Below are 17,160 nucleotides of genomic sequence, written 5' to 3' on the forward strand. Positions count from 1 at the left end.
GAATAAAAGCCAGATAAGAAAGAAAGAGATAAAACTATCTTTATTTTTCAGATGACATACTATACATAGACAACCCTAAGGAATGTACTAAAAAACTGTCATTAGAACTAACAAACCAGTTCAGTAAGGTTGCAGGATATAAGATCATATACAGTCAGGTCCAAGCAAATGAAAAAGAAAAAAATGCTGGGGTAGCAATACTCATTTATCCAATAAAATAGATTTCAAAATGAAGGCCATAACTAGAGACAAAGAAAGCCACTACATCATATTGAAAGGATCTATCTAATAGAAAGATAAAACCTTGGTAAACATATATGCACCCAATATAGAAGTACCAAAACACATTAAAAAACTTGTAGAGGTCTTCAAAAGAGAAATCGACAGCAATACAATCATAGCACGGGACTTCAACACCCCGCTGGCATCACTAGATACATCCTCTAGACAAAAAATTAACCAGAAAATAGAGTCTAAATAATGCACTAGATCGAATGGATTTAATAGGTATCTACAAAGAATCACACCCCAAAACTGTAGAATTCACATTCGTCTCAAGTGCACAGGGGACATTCTCAAAGACAGATCACATGTTAGGACACAAACTAAGTCTCTACAAGTTCAAGAAGACTGAAATCATATCAAACATCTTCTCAGATCACAATGGCATAAAACTAGAAATCAATTACAACAAAAACATGCAAAGACATTTTAACACATGGAGGCTAAATAGCATGTTATTAAACAATGAATGGGTTACCAAGGAGATCAAGGAAGAAATTAAAAGCTTCCTGGAAACCAATGAAAATGAACACATAACAACACAAAATCTATAGGACACAGAGAAAGCAGTCCTGAAGGGAAGTTCATAGCACTACAAGCCTACATAAAGAAACAAGAAACATTTCTAATTGACTATTTAACCTCACTACTTAAAAAACTAGAAAGCAAACGAAAAGACACACCAGAGCAAGTAGAAGGAAAGAAATAGTAAAGATCAGAGCAGAAATAAATGACATAGAGACCAAAAAAATAATTCAAAGGATCAATAAAACAAAGGGCTGGTTTTTTGAAAAGATAAACAAGATTGATGGACCCTTAGCTAGACTCAACCAAGAAACAGAGAGAGAACCTAAATACACAAATTAGAAATGAAAGAGTAGTCACAACTGACACCACAGAAATACAAAGGATTGTTAACAAACACTATGATCAATTAACTGGCAACAAATTGGACAATCTAAGCGAGATGAACAAATTACCATAAAGACATAATCTCCCAAACAACCAGGAAGAGATAGAAAACTTGACCAGACCAATAACAACTAAGGAAATTGAAGAGGTAATCAAGACTCTCCCAGAAAACAAAAGCCCAGGCCCAGACGGCTTCACAGGGGGATTTTACCAAACATTCAGACCTTACACCCATTTTCCTCAAACTATTCCAAAAAATTCAAGAAGGAAGACTTCCAAACTCATTTTATGAGGCCAGCATAATTCTAATTCCAAAACCAGAAAAAGACACAACAAGGAAAGAAAACTACAGGCCAATATCCCTGATGAACATAGATGCCAAAATCCTTAACAAAATATTAGCAAATCAGATCCAGCAATACATTAAAAAAATTATTCACCATGACCAAGTGGGATTCATCCCAAGGATGCAAGACTGGTACAATATTCTCAAATCAAAAAATGTGATTCACCACATAAACAAAATGAAGAATAAAAACAACTTGATCATATCAATAGATGCTGAAAAAGCATTCGACAAAATCCAGCATCCATTTCTAATAAAAACATCCAGCTATGTGGGAATTTTATGTGGGAATATTATATCTCGACATAATAAAGGCCATATATGAAAGACACACAGCCAACATCATACTCAATTGGCAGAAACTAAAAACACTTCCCTTACGAACAGGAACAAGACAGGGATGCCCACTTTCGCCACTCTTATTTAACATAGTACTGGAAGTCTTAGCCACAGCAATCAGACAGGAAAAATAAAAGAGATCCAAATTGGAAAGGAGGAAGTGAAACTGTCATTATTCACAGATCACATGATACTGTATACAGTAAACCCTAAGGCTCCATCAAAAATCTACTAGATAATACATGAATTTGGCAAGGTAAATGAATAGAAAATTACCATCAAGAAATTTACGGCATTCTTATTGACGGCATTCTTATACACCAATAATGAACTCACAGAAAGAAACTGAAAAAAAAAAAAAATCCCATTTACCACTGCAGCAAAAACATTAAGATACCTGCCCTGGCCAGTCTGGCTCAGCGGTTAGAGCGTCGGCCTGCGGTCCGGAGAGACCCGGGTTCAGTTCCCGCTGGGGGCACGTACTTCGGTTGCAGTTTGTCCCCAGCCCTGGTTGGTCGTGCGGGTGGCAGCCACTCGGTGTGTCCCTTCACATCGATGTTTCTCTCTCTCTCTACCTTCCTCTCTCTCCCTCCCACTCTATCTGTACAAAAAATGGAAAAATATCCTCGAGTGAGGATAACAACAACAACAAAAAAATTAAGATACCTAGGAATTAACTTAACCAAAGAAGTAAACGACCTATTTGCAGAAAACTACAGGACATTGAAAAAAATATATAGAGGAAGACATAAAAAAGTGGTAGTACATACCTTGTTCATGGATTGGAAGAATTAACATCATTAAAATGTCCATATTACCCAAAGCAATCTATAGATTCAATGCAAGCCCCATCAAAATACCAACTACATATTTCACAGAACTAGAATGAATACTTCAAAAGTTCACACGGAACCAAAAAACAACCTGAATAGCCACAGCAATCTTGAAAAGGAAGGACAAAGTAGGAGGGATCACAATACCGGATATCAGGTTGTACTACAAAGCCATTGTAATCAAAACAGCCTGGTAGTACTGGCATAAGAACGGGCATATAGTTCAATGGAACAGAACAGAGAACCCAGAAATGGACCCAAGACATTATGCTCAATTAATATTTGACAAAGTAGGCAAAAGGATACAATGGAGTAAAGACAGCCTCTTTAATGAATGGTATTGGGAAAACTGAACAGCTACATGCAAAAAATGAAACTAGACCATCAACTTATACCATACATAAGAACAAACTCAAAATGGATAAAAGACTTAAATATGACTTGTGAATTCATAAAAATCTTAAAAGAAAATGTAGACAACAAAATCTCAGACATCACATGCAGCAGAATTTTCACTGACATAACACCTAAGGCAAGAGAAGCAAAGGAAAAAATGAACACATGGGACTACATTAAACTAAAAAGCTTCTGCATAGCAAAGAAAGAACCATCAACATGGAAAGGGAACCCACTATTATGGGAGAGCATAATTGCCAATGATGTATCAGATAAGCAGTTAATTTCCAATATATATAGAGTGCTCATACAACTCAACAAAAGTAAGACAAAGAACCCAATTAAAAAATGGGCAGAGGAACTAAATAGACACCTCTCCAAAAAGGACATATAAATGGCCAAGAGATATATGAGAAAATGTTCAATGTCACTAATCACCAGAGAGATGCAAATTAAAACGACTATGAGGTATCACCTCACACCTGCCAGAATGGCTGTCATCAATAAATCCTCAAACAACAAGTGCTGGTGAGGGTGTAGAGAAAAGGGGACTCTAGTACACTGCTGGTGGGAATGCAGACTGGTGCAGCCACTATGGAAAACAATATGGTGTTATGTCAAAAAACTAAAAATTGAACTGCCATTTGACCCAGTGATCCCACTTCTAGAAATATATCCTAAGAAGCCTGAAACACCAAACACCAAAATATACATACCCCTATGTTCATAGCAGCACTATTTACAATTGCTAAGATCTAGAAACAGTCAAAGCGTTCATCAATAGATGAATGGATAAAAAAGCTACGGTACATTTACACAATGGAATACTATGCAGCTGCAAGAAAAAAGAGCTCTTATCCTTTGAGACAACATGCAGGGACCTGGAGAGTATTATGCTAAGCAAAATAAGCCAATCAGAGAAAGACAAATATCACATTATCTCACTTATTTGTGGTATGTAATCAACAAAATAAGCTGATGAACGAAACAGACCCAGAGACATACAAGTAGTTGTATGGACTGACAAACCTCAGAAGAGGGGCTGATGTGGGGAGGAGGGAAGAGATAAACCACAGAACTTATATGCATGTATGCATAACCCATGGACACACAGACAACAGTGCTGGGGAACAAGCAGGACTGGGAGGAGGATGTCAAGGGAAAAAAGGAGAAACATCTGTAACAAAAATAAATTAATAAAAAATGTTTCAACAAATATAAAAAGTTCACAATCATTTATAAACTAAACTGTCTTTGCATGACCAAAGCTCCTTCAAGCTTTCTGGTTCTATTAATATCTTAATTTAGCATGAAAATACAGTTAAAAGAAGCCATATGTTTTAGATTAAATTTTGATTTTTTTCTCTCAAAGGGATTTTCATTTTAACAACTATTAAAGGGACTGACTTTTACATGTAAACATCACTGTAATAAATTATACAAGAGTTCATATTCAATACAAACAGCTTAAAATAAAGGTATGTCATATTACTAATATTTTTCCAGTGATATTTAGAACAGAATCTGTTAAGATTGGTCATTCTATTATAAGTTATTATTCAGGAAACCTGATTAAGGCACTCAAATAGGAAGATGACTAGTCTAAGAGGCCTTTAAGAAGGTACAAAATTTCTCTAAAAATCTTTACAAATAGAAAGTATTATTTTGTGTCTAATTGCAATCTCTCTTGTGATTTAAAACTTTTCTTCTTTAAAAAGATAGCTATACTCTATTTTGATTATTTTAGACAACATACTTTAAAAACTTTTAACTAGTTATTTCCTAATACTTTGATCAACTTTTTGCCTGTCTATAGTCTATTTTTCATATCTCTCAAGTTATTTAAATCCACACGGCAAATTATGATTTTCGGCAATGTATAATCAAATGAGAGAAGAGCCTGCAGCTCCCACATGCTATAATTCTGTGGAAACAGAAATATATTTTCTTCTTAGCACCTGTCATGCTGCTAATACCCATTACTGTGCTGTGTCTCTTATAATACACATACTATTTGTATGCATGTACACTAATTATATATATATGTACAAATTCATACCTTGAGCAGCTTATTTACTCACATTATGTGACGTCCTAGCGAACAGTATTTTGAGCAACTTGCCTAACCTTTTCTACCTAATCAGTCTGATATTACTCAAATTTAACAAGTTTGCCTTTTCATCTACTATGAACCACATGAAATCTGACTTCTAAGCTTATATTCACCCCTATGTAATTTTGTGACAGCGGAAGAGTCAACTAACTTCTCTGGGCTTTAATGTTTTCAGCTACACAATGGGGAAAAAGTGTTTATAATACAAATTTTATTATCAGTATCAGATCAGATTCCATCCTATTTACTCTTAATATTAAATTAATGACTTCTATATGAAAACACTGTGGGGAAACAATAAAGTATGTTCTTTAAAATTTTTTTATATGTTTTTATTGATTTTTTAGGGAGAGGAAAGGAGAGAAATAGAAACATCAATGTGAGAGAGAAACATTGATTGGCTGCCTCCTGCACACCCCCTACTGGGGATCAAGCTCCCAACCCAGGCATGTGCCCTGATCTGGGAATTGAACTGGGACCTTCCAGTCCATGGGACAACACTCAATCCACTGAGCCACATAGGCCAGGCAATAAAGTATGTTCTTAATGAAATGTTTTGAACTAAAATACACAGACTAAAGTATGGTACTATAATATATATATAGTATTACTATGGTTAGAAAGGCAGGCATACTCATTAGCATAATTCTTTCAAATTTATTTTTATTTTATTTTTATTTTTTATTTTTTTATCCCCACTCGAGGACATTTTTCCATTTTTTGTTCAGATAGAGCGGGAGGGAGAGAGAGGAAGAGAGAGAGAGAGAGAAACATAGATGCGAAGGGACACATCGAGTGGCTGCCACCCTCACGACCAACCAGGGCCGGGGACAAACTGCAACCGAGGTACGTGCCCTTAGCGGGAACCGAACCCGGGTCTCTCAGCACCGCAGGCCGACGCTCTAACCGCTGAGCCAAACCGGCCAGGGCAATTCTTTCAAATTTAATAGACAGAACTGATATTTCTTCCCTAGTCACATTATTACCAAGAATTTCCCTTACTTACTACTTCCTATTTATTTATTTATTAATCTTCACCGGAGGACATCCCTGCATCCATCCTCAGACAGAGCGGGAAGGAGGGGGGGTAGAAAGAGAGAGAAACATCGATGTGAGAGAGACACATGACCGGCTGCCACCTACACAACCCCAACTGGGGCGGGGACAAACTGCAACCGAGGTACATGCCCCCCGTGGGAACCGAACCCGGGACTCTCTGGTCCGCAGGCTGATGCCCCAACTTCTGAGCCAAACCAGCCAGCGCTACTACTTCCTTTTTAAACTCTAGTTTAAGTCACTTCCTTTCATCTCTGTTGCTCTCTACTGAACTGCAAATTAATTGCTCAAAGTTGGAACACCCACTCCACATACCAAAAAAAATGTTGTTTTGATTCTCTTTTAGGAAAACCCTTTACTTTTTTTTTTTTAGTAGAAAAAAAGTATAAGAATTTATGAAAACCTTAAAAAATGATTTAATAAAAAAATTCAGAAAAATATTTATAGAAAAATATAATCACGCCTTGCCAAAGGCAGATGATTTTAAAGAACATAGGATTGCATTGATGAGACAGAGTCACACTTCCACAAATGTAGTATGCTGTCTCTAACAGTGATACAAAGTGCTGGGCAGTGGAAGGACATCACTTTAAAAATATGTAAAACTCCTGGATTCCCTTATTAATTCATTATGGTAATGTCATACGTTAATTTGTCCAATTTTCCTTTTGGGAAACCAGTGAGACATTTTTGGGTAACTAGTTCTTTAACACTTTCTTACTTCAGACAACTTTTAGAATTTTAGAACTAAAAGAAAGTCTCACCTCTTAAATTGCCTCATTTTATAGATGATGCAACTGACAAAAAGAGTGGTTAAAATATCTGTCCAGGTCACAATAGTTCAATGACAGAATCTATTTTCTTGGTCCTCAAATCAGGGTTTGAACATACTCCACATTTGCCTGATATTAATTAGCTTTTAGTGAACACAAATTTGCTTCTTTGTAGTGTCATAGAGTTATCTCTATTTTAAGTAACTTGAAGTCAGTGAGGGCAGGAGCTGTGCCTTATTCATTGTATCCTCAGAACTTACTACAGGGTAGGGTACATAGCAGAACATAGTAGGTATTCAAAAGATGGTTGTAGAATGAGAAAATGAACTTTATAGACTTGGATCACAAGCACTCTTAGCTTTAATTTTCCTAAAGAGAAAAAATTCTAGTCATTCAGTTTAATTTTGTTCAAACCTTGGTCATTTCAAACATTTTTCTCTAGACTTTCTGTAGCTCCAGTATGTTTTTAAGGTGAGAAAACAAAAATTTTGAATGAGGGTAGAGAAAGTTTTCTTTCTAGACACCAATAATGTTCTTACTAAGTGAACAGAAATTTCCAAGTAAGATTTCTTCGCATCATCTTACACGGGTTAAAAAAGCACTTATTTGACAATTTTCTTCCACATTGTGTAAGTACAACACATTATTGCTTGCTGCTTTGACATTTCAATACCCAGAAAATTTTGGTTTTATTTATACTGCCTGAATAAATCTCCTTTTCCAAGTAAATTATAAAAATGTTAAACAAGACTAGATTTAGCATCTATTAACTTTTCTCTATTGAGAAAGGCTCATTAGCCTCTATTCTTTTGTTTCCTGTGTTGAAATAAATGATCTGTATAATCAAAATTATTTGAATGTCTAATATGTGCAAGCCACCAAACTCTCTAATCCACGAATAAATAATTCACAACACTCCAGAAACCTATCTTTTTCTTTGGTTGGTACAGAGAATGATTTTTAAAGTTTTAGATTCATAAAAAGGCCTTTAAGAAGTCTAAATTAAAAAAAAATAAAAAATAAAAAGTCTTAGTTTTTCCATATGCAATGATTTATTTATTGCCTTCCACTTTGCTCCTAACCCTAGACACCCTTCCTGTTACCTCCAGAACTCTCTACAGGAATCCTTTTATTCCGCAATCCTGTCATTGTTCCTCTACCCTGAGAGCCCTCCAGTCATCCAGATGAAAGCTAGAGAAATCCTTCAATTTAGTAATCCTGTCCTTTGTTACATATGCTACCAGAGAAATTTAGAGATGGAAGGAATATCAGAGATTTTTAAGTTAAACTCCTACACCACTGTGATATTCACCAATGATAAATCATTGTAGCCAAGTACAGTACTTAAACTCTTTAACACATCAGCATACTTGATGTATATACATAATACTTACTTGTACTCATCATAGACTTCCTGTTTGGGTAGTGAAGTCTCAGGATGTTCCTCCAGAGTATTCCGAATCCAGAAAAATGCATGCTTTTGTTGTGCCCGACTAGATGACATGGCATTCTGATCACTAATCATAAATCAAAAACATGTTTTAGCTGAACTAGACAGCAATTCATTGACAACCTTTGAGTTAGGCCTAAACATTCCATGAAATAATTGTGTATAAACACACTATAAATGACCAAACCAAACTCAGAATACACAGGGGATGCCCAGTTATCTATATACAAGTCATCCACCTGTGGTTGTGGGAAATTTTCTATAGCTAGTGTTGGACTCAAGGTACTACCCTGTTCCAGTCCACTGTTTCTAAAGTGGAACAGTTGATGAAGCTCTGGCAACAGGAGGTATTTGTTTTGGCCAAAAGTTTTTCTAGTTGGATATTTGCTTACTTACTTTACTTGCCTGTTCATTTGCCTAAACTTACCAAATCATCAAACTTTAAAAAATAAAGTTACGGAAGCAATTGTTTACTTTCTATTTGCTTAGTATTCACAAGTAACGACCTAGAAGTCTTACTAAAGCATTCTATGCACCAGAGAGATCTTAGAAAGACAAATATCTCCTACATTCCTTCCTGTAATTGGGCCCCCTCTCCAGGCTAGCAGTACAACTAGATATTATAAGTTTTTGTTATATGGCAGTGTATTTATAAATTAATTCCATGAAATGGACACCCAAAGTAGACTGAGGAAGCTCTTCTATTGATTCTGACATTCATCTCAGCTAACTATAACAATAATTTATTTAATTCTAGAGAAGACACTAAGCAATTTTCTAGGACAGAAAATGATTAAAATATTTGTAAAAGTTGTCCAAGGAAAAAAAGGCACAAGCAACAAAATTTTCATCCCATTTATTTTTACACACAATTTTAAAGTAACAGAATTTTCTTTTTATAAATTATGTGAATGAAATTCTGAGAAATACTTAAAAGGATATAGAAACTTTAAGAGCAGAATGCATGAACCACCGTCTCTAAATTTTCTAGATGAGACAGTAATTATTTTTTAATAATGAAAATATAGTAATACTCCCAAAACACTTAAAACATCTTGCATTTTGTGTGTGTATGTGTGTGTGTGTGTGTGGGGGGGGGTTGATCCTCACCAGAGGATATTTTTCCATTTTCAGATAGAATGGAAGGAAGGGAGGGGGAGAGAGAGAGAAACATCAATGTGAGAGAGACATATTGGTTGGATTCCTGCCCCACGACCCTGACTGGGCTGGGGATTAAACCTGCAACCCAGGTACATACCCTTGACCGGGAATTGAACCTGAGACTCTTGGTCCTTGGACTGATGCTCTAATCACTGAGCCAAACTGGCCAGGCAAAACATTAATCAAAAATTCATGCTTCATACAAGGCAACTGTTTTTTTCTTTTAATCTGTGATATGCTCCCCTAACAATACCTAAAAAACTCTTGCAGTTACTTTATTGCTCACAAACTTAGGTATCTATTCTTTGGTTTTCTATTCAATTTTCACAATCCCTATGTACTGCATAAATAATTAATCTGTTTATAAAATGTAACCCAAATTGCATTTCACAGCATTTACCCAGGTGCACAAATGAATTAGCAAAAACTGTAAACTCTAAACCAAATATGATCAAAGACTAAAAAGATCTATTGTTTGTCACTCTGTTTTCTGATGATTTTTGGAATCGTGTAAACCATAACAACTAAAACACACAGCCACACCACACTTACATCCTAGCGATGTCCTCCTATAAACACTGTAATTAGAGCAAAGGCAAGCAGACATACCATTTCTCTCCATTGCTGAGACCAGAAGGCAGCTGAAGGTAGAGGTAGAGTTTCTCTAGATCTGTAAACTTCTCAACTTCTTGCTGTTTACAAAGGATTAAAAAGAAAGATCATTTAAAAAATACTGTTTATTTCTTAAAATTTACTGACATTTCTTTAAAAACAAAACACTGTCTAAATTTAAACCAGATTGAATGAATCATCTGCCAAAGAAAACAAAATCTAGGCTTTTTCCTCATCATTAAAATAATAAAATAATACACTTGTTTGATCAGTTTTTCTGCATGTAAAAAGTAATAAAAAATGGAACTTTCCTATTAATGCTTATATTCTAGGTCTAAATAAAATCATAGACAAAAGTTTACCACTTTTAATTAAATTTAAAGAACAAAAAGTACTAGAAAAGTACTAGACTGGGAGTCAAGAGAATATTTATTATTAGTTAGTCTTAGACTAAATCTTACAACTATAAAATGGATGAGATGCTTTCTAGGATCCTTTCCTAATTCTCAAAAACCCAGAACATGTAACTAATGATGCCGTCACCTGTGGATAGAACTGAGGTTTAAAAATACTGAAGCATGCCTGGCCAGTGTGGCTCAGAGGCTGAGCATTGACTGATGTACCAACAGGTCTCTAGTTTGATTCCCAGTCAGGGCACATGCCCAGGTTTCCAGCTCAATTCCCAGCAGGGGGCATGCAGGAGGCAGCCAATCAATGTTTCTCTCTCATTGATGTTTCTTTCTCCATCTCTCTAAAGATCAATAAAAACGATTTAAAACAAATACTGAAGCATAACCGCAGCCCTTTTTACACTGTGTAGATTTTAATCATTCTTTGACTTGCAATAGTGGCTGCTATTTGGAGAATCGATGTATACAATTCTCTTTCACTACTGTTCTGCAACTATGTCTTTTGTCTATAAATGTACCCTTTAAAATAATTTCTGCCACACATATGACTCTATAGCTTTCTTTCCCAGCTGAGTTTGCCAGAGAATAATAGCTTTAAATGTACCACAAATTCTAGTGCAATAAAAATATGCCCTGACCCTGGCCAGTTTGGCTCAGTGGGTAGAGCGTCAGCCTGCTGACCAATGAGTTGCAGGTTCGATTCTGGTCAAGGGCACATAAATCGGTTGCGATTCGTCCCTGGCCCTGGTTGGGGTTATGCGGGAGGCAGCCACTCAATGTGTCCCTGTCACGTCGATGTTTCTCTCTCTCTCTCTTCCTCCCACTCTATCTGAACAAAAATGGAACTATGTCCTCAGGTGAGGATAAAAATAAATAAATAAAAATATGCCCTGGTCGGTCTGGCTCAGCAGTTAGAGTGTCAGTCCAAGGACAAAGAATTGTGGGTTCGATTCCAGTCAAGGGCACGTACCTTGGTTCAGTCCCCGGCCATGGTCAGGGTTGTGCAGGAGGCAACCAGTCCATGTGTCTCTCTCACATCGATGTCTCTCTCTCTCTTTCTCTGAGCCTCTCTCCTTCCCACTCTATCTGAAGATAAATGAAAAAATATCCTCAAAATTTAAAACAGTGTGTGTGTGTGTGTGTATATGTATATGAAATTATAAAATTTTGATAGACTAATTCATTGTATTGTAATTGAAAGTGTGGACACATTATTCGAATTCCTGGTGGCAGAATTTATTCTTACATAATAAAGCACAGCTTAAATATAGATCCAATTTTTAAAATAGCTTAAAATAATAGAACTTAGTCTATTCTTATTCTCATCAGAATGCATCCACTAAACAGCTTAATTTTAGAATTTGTCCAAAGAATTATTTAATCTATCAATTATGTGTAAATAACTCCTAAGTCCATATTTTTTTTTTTCACTCCACTATCTATGGGGTATTTTCCAATTAGAACTCACTCTAATACCTAATAGATTTACCAGCAACGTCCTTATCACTTTCCCGTTTAAAAAAAAAAAGGAAAACACACAGATATTTCCTTTCTCAACTGTTACTTAACACCTTCTTTTCTCCAGTTCCCCAGTGTTCAGTTTTGGAGTTTGCTTAACTTTGTCTGTCTTGGTGGAGTGGTGCATTCCACTTTAATTCTTTATTTATCCATCTTAACTCTTTTCCCCATATTCTCCCAGTCTCTTTATCTTCCCAGCCACCATATTAGTCTAGGTCTTTAGCTATCTTTCTTTGAATAATAAAGGACAATTCACTTATTCATTTATTTATTCAAGTTTTATTTTCTGCCATGTTCCACAAATGATTTATAGTAACTATAAACTTACACTGCACATCACAACATATACAAAGGCTGGAAATACACAGATGAACAACACAACAATTGTCCTTGCCCTTAAGTAACTTACAATGATTCTCAAATTATTAAAATGCCTAGCTGGTTTCCCTCCCACCAACCTCTCTCCACTTTAATCTGTCTTAAATAGAGTTCCTAAGATACTTCTTATTAAATATTATTAACATCAACCACTAATGCCAACAATGACTATCATATTAAATCCAAAGTAGATTATGTTACAAAAAAAATCTTTTAAGTATCATTATGGGCAAAGCCTGAGAAAATGTAATACAAAACATAAAGAAAATGTGGTATATATACACACAATGGAGTATCATTCAGCCACACAAAACCCTACAAAAATCTTTCCATCTATGACAACATGGATGGACCTTGGGGGGCATTATGCCAAGTAAAGTAAATCAGATAGAAATAGATAAACATGTGGGATCTAAACACCACCAACCAACCAAAGCAAGCAAACAAACAACCCCTTTCTTCTCCTCTCCCCACACAATGAGCTAAATGGATATAAAGAACAGATTGGTGGTAGCCTGAGGGTGGGGCTGGGGGTGGTGGTAGTGATGAATTGGGTGAAGGGGCACAAAAGTTACAAACTTCCAGTTATAAAATGAATAACCCATGGAGATGTAATGCACAGGATGATGACTATAATTAATAATACTGCATTTCATTTTTTAAAGTAGCTAGGAGAGTGTCTCATCACAAGAAAATTTTATTTGTAGCTATGTACTGTGATGGATGTTAACTGGACTTAGTGTGGTGATCATTTTGTAATATACATAAATATGGATCACTATGTTATACACCTGAAACTAATATAATTTTATGTCAATTGTATCTTAATTTAAAATAATCGAAGGAAAAAACCCATTTTCGATGACTAACAATTTTTAAAAATCTTACACTGTTGGAGAAACCTTGGATTCAATAGTTTTCAAATTTTATATGCTACAGAAAAGAACGGAGAATAAATTCCAGAAGGAATTCAGAAGATAATACAAGTTAGGATAACTTGGATATACTGTCATTTACGGTTATCTATTAGCTTCCAAAACAGTGATTAGTGTAGTAGAGACCTTAACCTTGTTTATGAAGGCAAGAACATCAGGTGGAAAGTATGTTAAACATCAGATTTTTATTTATTTATTTATTTATTTATTTATTTATTTATTTATTTTCAGAGAGAGAAGAAGGGAGAGGGAGAGAGAGATAGAAACATCCATGAGAACATGGATTGGCCCCCTCCTGCATGCTCCCCATTGGGGATTTGGCCCACAACCTGGGCATGTGCCCTGACCGGGAATCGAACTGCGACCTCTTGGTGCATGGGTTGATGCTCAACCACTGAGCCACACGGACCAGGCAAACATCAAATTATTTGATATGCTTTGTAAAGATTTAAATGTCAAGACTAGGAGTTTGTTACATGTTAAGATTCATTGGTTGTCAAAAAGAAATATGTTGGCTGGATTTATGAAATGAAGGATGAAGTTACTCAATTTTTAGAGCATTAGAAAAAAGATCAACTGCATTAAGTTTTAAAAATGGTAACTTTAAAATTCAGCCATAAAAAGGAATGGATTACTGATACATGCTGCAATATGGATGAATTCTGGAAACACTAAGTGAAATAGCCAGACACAAAAGGCCACATACTGTATGATTCCATTTCAATGAAATATCCAGAATAGGCAAATTGAGAGAAAGAGAGAGAAATGCTTGCCAAGGATTGGGAGAAGGGAAGTAGGAGGACTGACTGTTTAATGGGTTTCCTTTTGGGGTGATAAAAATGTTTTGGAGATGGATAGAGTTAGTGATAAATATACTAAATATCACTAATGGTACATTTTCAGTTATGTGTAACTTACAACAAAAATGACAATTTTTAATATAGCTTGGCATATTTGGCAGACATACCTGACATAGTTGACTTACAAACTTCAAATGACAAGTAGCAACTTCCCTATTCATTAAACTTGAAAGTTCATTTTCTTGAGTTGAGAACGTTAAGCTCTCAGAAGCAAAGTTATTGAAAATGGATTCAAGTTTGGGGAGAAACCTCAAATATTACCTAGTCTATTGAATGAACTAAGGTGATAATTTCCTACCACTGTGGTTGAAATCTTGCCAGAAAGCTAATGAGGACTTCCCTCTCACACAGTTCAATCTTTAAATCTTCCAGAAGGAATCTTTGAACTAAAGTTTGATTTATACGTGAAAGACATTCCAGGAAACCACTTATGAGAATTTTGGTAAAAATTTCCATTTACTCCAAATAAGCAAGCAGATCTGTGTGCCATCACATCATTCACATAAGCATATATTTATGAAACATTTTTTGAACCTTTGCCTATAAAAACAAAGCAATGCTACAGACTTAATGTTGCCAATGACCTAGATATACTTTAATCTTTCACATCCTGGACAGAGAAGCTTGTGGCTAACAATCAGATTCAACATTTACTTAGGTATCATGTGGTCCAGAAAAAAATAAAGGTGTAATGCAAAATATGCAAAATCAAGTTACTTTTAGAGGTTTCAGGTGAAGTTGAGTGTTTGAATCCTACCACTTAATCTTGTTCCCTTCTAAAGTTTTGGTTGATGAAGAAAATTCACACAAGGACTAGTAGCATGTAGCTATCTGGGACACAGATCGTGTTCATCAAATATCCCATTGTTACTGTTGTAATTAGCTAGTTAACATTAATAAAGGAAAGAAAGCAAAGGGAAGTCAGATATAGTAAGCAGGGTCACCTGTGAAGCTTTACCAGGAAGCTACAACTTCACACAGCATTGTTCCTCCATGAGGATTAACACCCATCCCTTCCCCCATCTGGTACTAGATTGTTGGGGGGAGAAGGGGAGATAGGCACATGCATAGTAGAAGTTGGGGTGGTGCAGGGGAGGTGCATGCCTGTCGGTCTAGCCTAGTGAACAATGTATTGGCTACAGGGTAGACTCCATCAGAAGCCTGCAAACTCTTGGAAAGTTAATTGGTTAGTTTGAAGAAGCTCTTGGTTAAAATCCCCAGACAGAGTTCTCTCTTACTCCGTGACCATCACTTTCCCATGCGTTCTCTCTCCACAGCCATGTGGCCTTAGCAGCTGCATAGCCCATGGCCATGTGGACCTCACATGTAGTATGCTGGACTGGACTGGACTTTAATATGGAGCAGAAACTATAGGCAATGGCCTTTATTCTGGCCCTGCTGAAGACAAGATTTTACTTCTTCCATGGTGAGACAGACGAAAACGGGACTTTGGAAACCCAGGGGTTTATTTCCACCCATCTAAATATTACCCATTCTTCCGTGCAAGTCTGAGGAGATTCTTTTCCTCACAACATGGAAAGAACTCGATTTCCACTAATAACACCATCTGCTCATCTACATTTATCAGCCTCCTTTGCGGTTAGCTTAGGGCCAGGAACTAAGCAAAAGTGATGTATGTATATGATTTCTCAGTTGACATGGTTAAGAATCAGTGTGTCATATCTATCCTTTTTCTCCTTTTGTGGCACCTTTGAAGCCATGTGTTTCCCTATACTATGCCTGTATCTGTCAATGGAGTTCCTGAGGGGCTCTGTGAGGCAGGGGCCTCCAATGATTTGTGTGATACACGTAATGTGAATGAAAATAAATGTTTGTGGTTAGGCCACTGATATTTCAGTCTTACTTTGTTATAGCAGCATATCCCAGTCCATCTTGATTAATACAAAAGTTAAGACTTTTCCCTGTAGCACTTCTGAGAGAACTAAAGATCCCTTTTATATATGAAGATAAAAATGTGGGGAGATGAAAAGGGCTCCTTTCTGTAATCAAAAAAACTTTCATTCACTCATTTTTAGAATATTTAACTTATATTGAAATTATATTAAACAAGAATATATGATAACCATGTTTATCAAAATGGAGCTTGAACTAGAAAAAGGTTGAGAAGCACCAGCTTAGAATATACAGCCTTCATGCTCTCTTCCACTTAACTTTTACTTTAATAATTATTTTTAAAAATCTAGTTAAAAATTAAACTTTAGTAACTTTTGAACACATGATCCTGCATATTCCTGTTTGTTCCTCTATGTTGGGCCACAGCAACTACTCAGGAATTTATACTCAATAAATTCACATTTACTGATTGTTTTAAAACTGTTTTTCAGTGTCTAGTTATACCTTCCCCCCTCAACTAGACCGAAATCCTTGTTCCAAATTCAATCACCTTTTGAAGGAAAGTCCTGGAAGATAAGACAGAGCCAGATGGGAATGCATTTAATATTTTAACACCCCACTTAAAATTTAAAATTATAAAGTATTTCAAATAAAGTCTACAAAGTAGATACATACGCATCACTATCCATATTTAAAAGATGCTAACTTTTTGCCACATTTGGTTCAGAATTCTTTAATTTTTAAACAGATTTATACAACAGTGTTATAAGTAATTAGTTACTAAAAAAAATCTCACTATTTCAAATAGTATTGCTATGAAAATCCTTATTTGTGATGGCTGTGTCCTTGTACAAGAGTTTTTCCTATGGTATGTACCTAAAAGTAGAAGTACTTGGTCATAAAGGATTTACATCATCAATTTTATTGGCTAT

At 35.8% G+C, this 17,160-nt stretch overlaps 1 protein-coding gene across 3 annotated transcripts in view; it reads right to left on the reverse strand.

Annotated features, from left to right (window-relative positions):
• RFX7 (regulatory factor X7) overlaps nt 1-17,160 on the reverse strand; it is a 129,376-nt gene that overhangs the window by 24,532 nt on the left and 87,684 nt on the right. For all 3 annotated transcript variants that reach the window (XM_036262888.1, XM_036262898.1, XM_036262907.1), the window contains exons 3-4: nt 10,271-10,353; nt 8,445-8,567 (exon numbers count right to left, since the gene is read on the reverse strand). In XM_036262888.1, the coding sequence (XP_036118781.1) occupies nt 8,445-8,567; nt 10,271-10,353 (206 nt within the window). The remainder of the gene's footprint in view (nt 1-8,444; nt 8,568-10,270; nt 10,354-17,160) is intronic.

The sequence above is a fragment of the Molossus molossus genome, unplaced genomic scaffold, assembly GCF_014108415.1.
Source record: "Molossus molossus isolate mMolMol1 unplaced genomic scaffold, mMolMol1.p scaffold_m16_p_1, whole genome shotgun sequence".
Classification (NCBI taxonomy): Eukaryota; Metazoa; Chordata; class Mammalia; order Chiroptera; family Molossidae; genus Molossus; species Molossus molossus.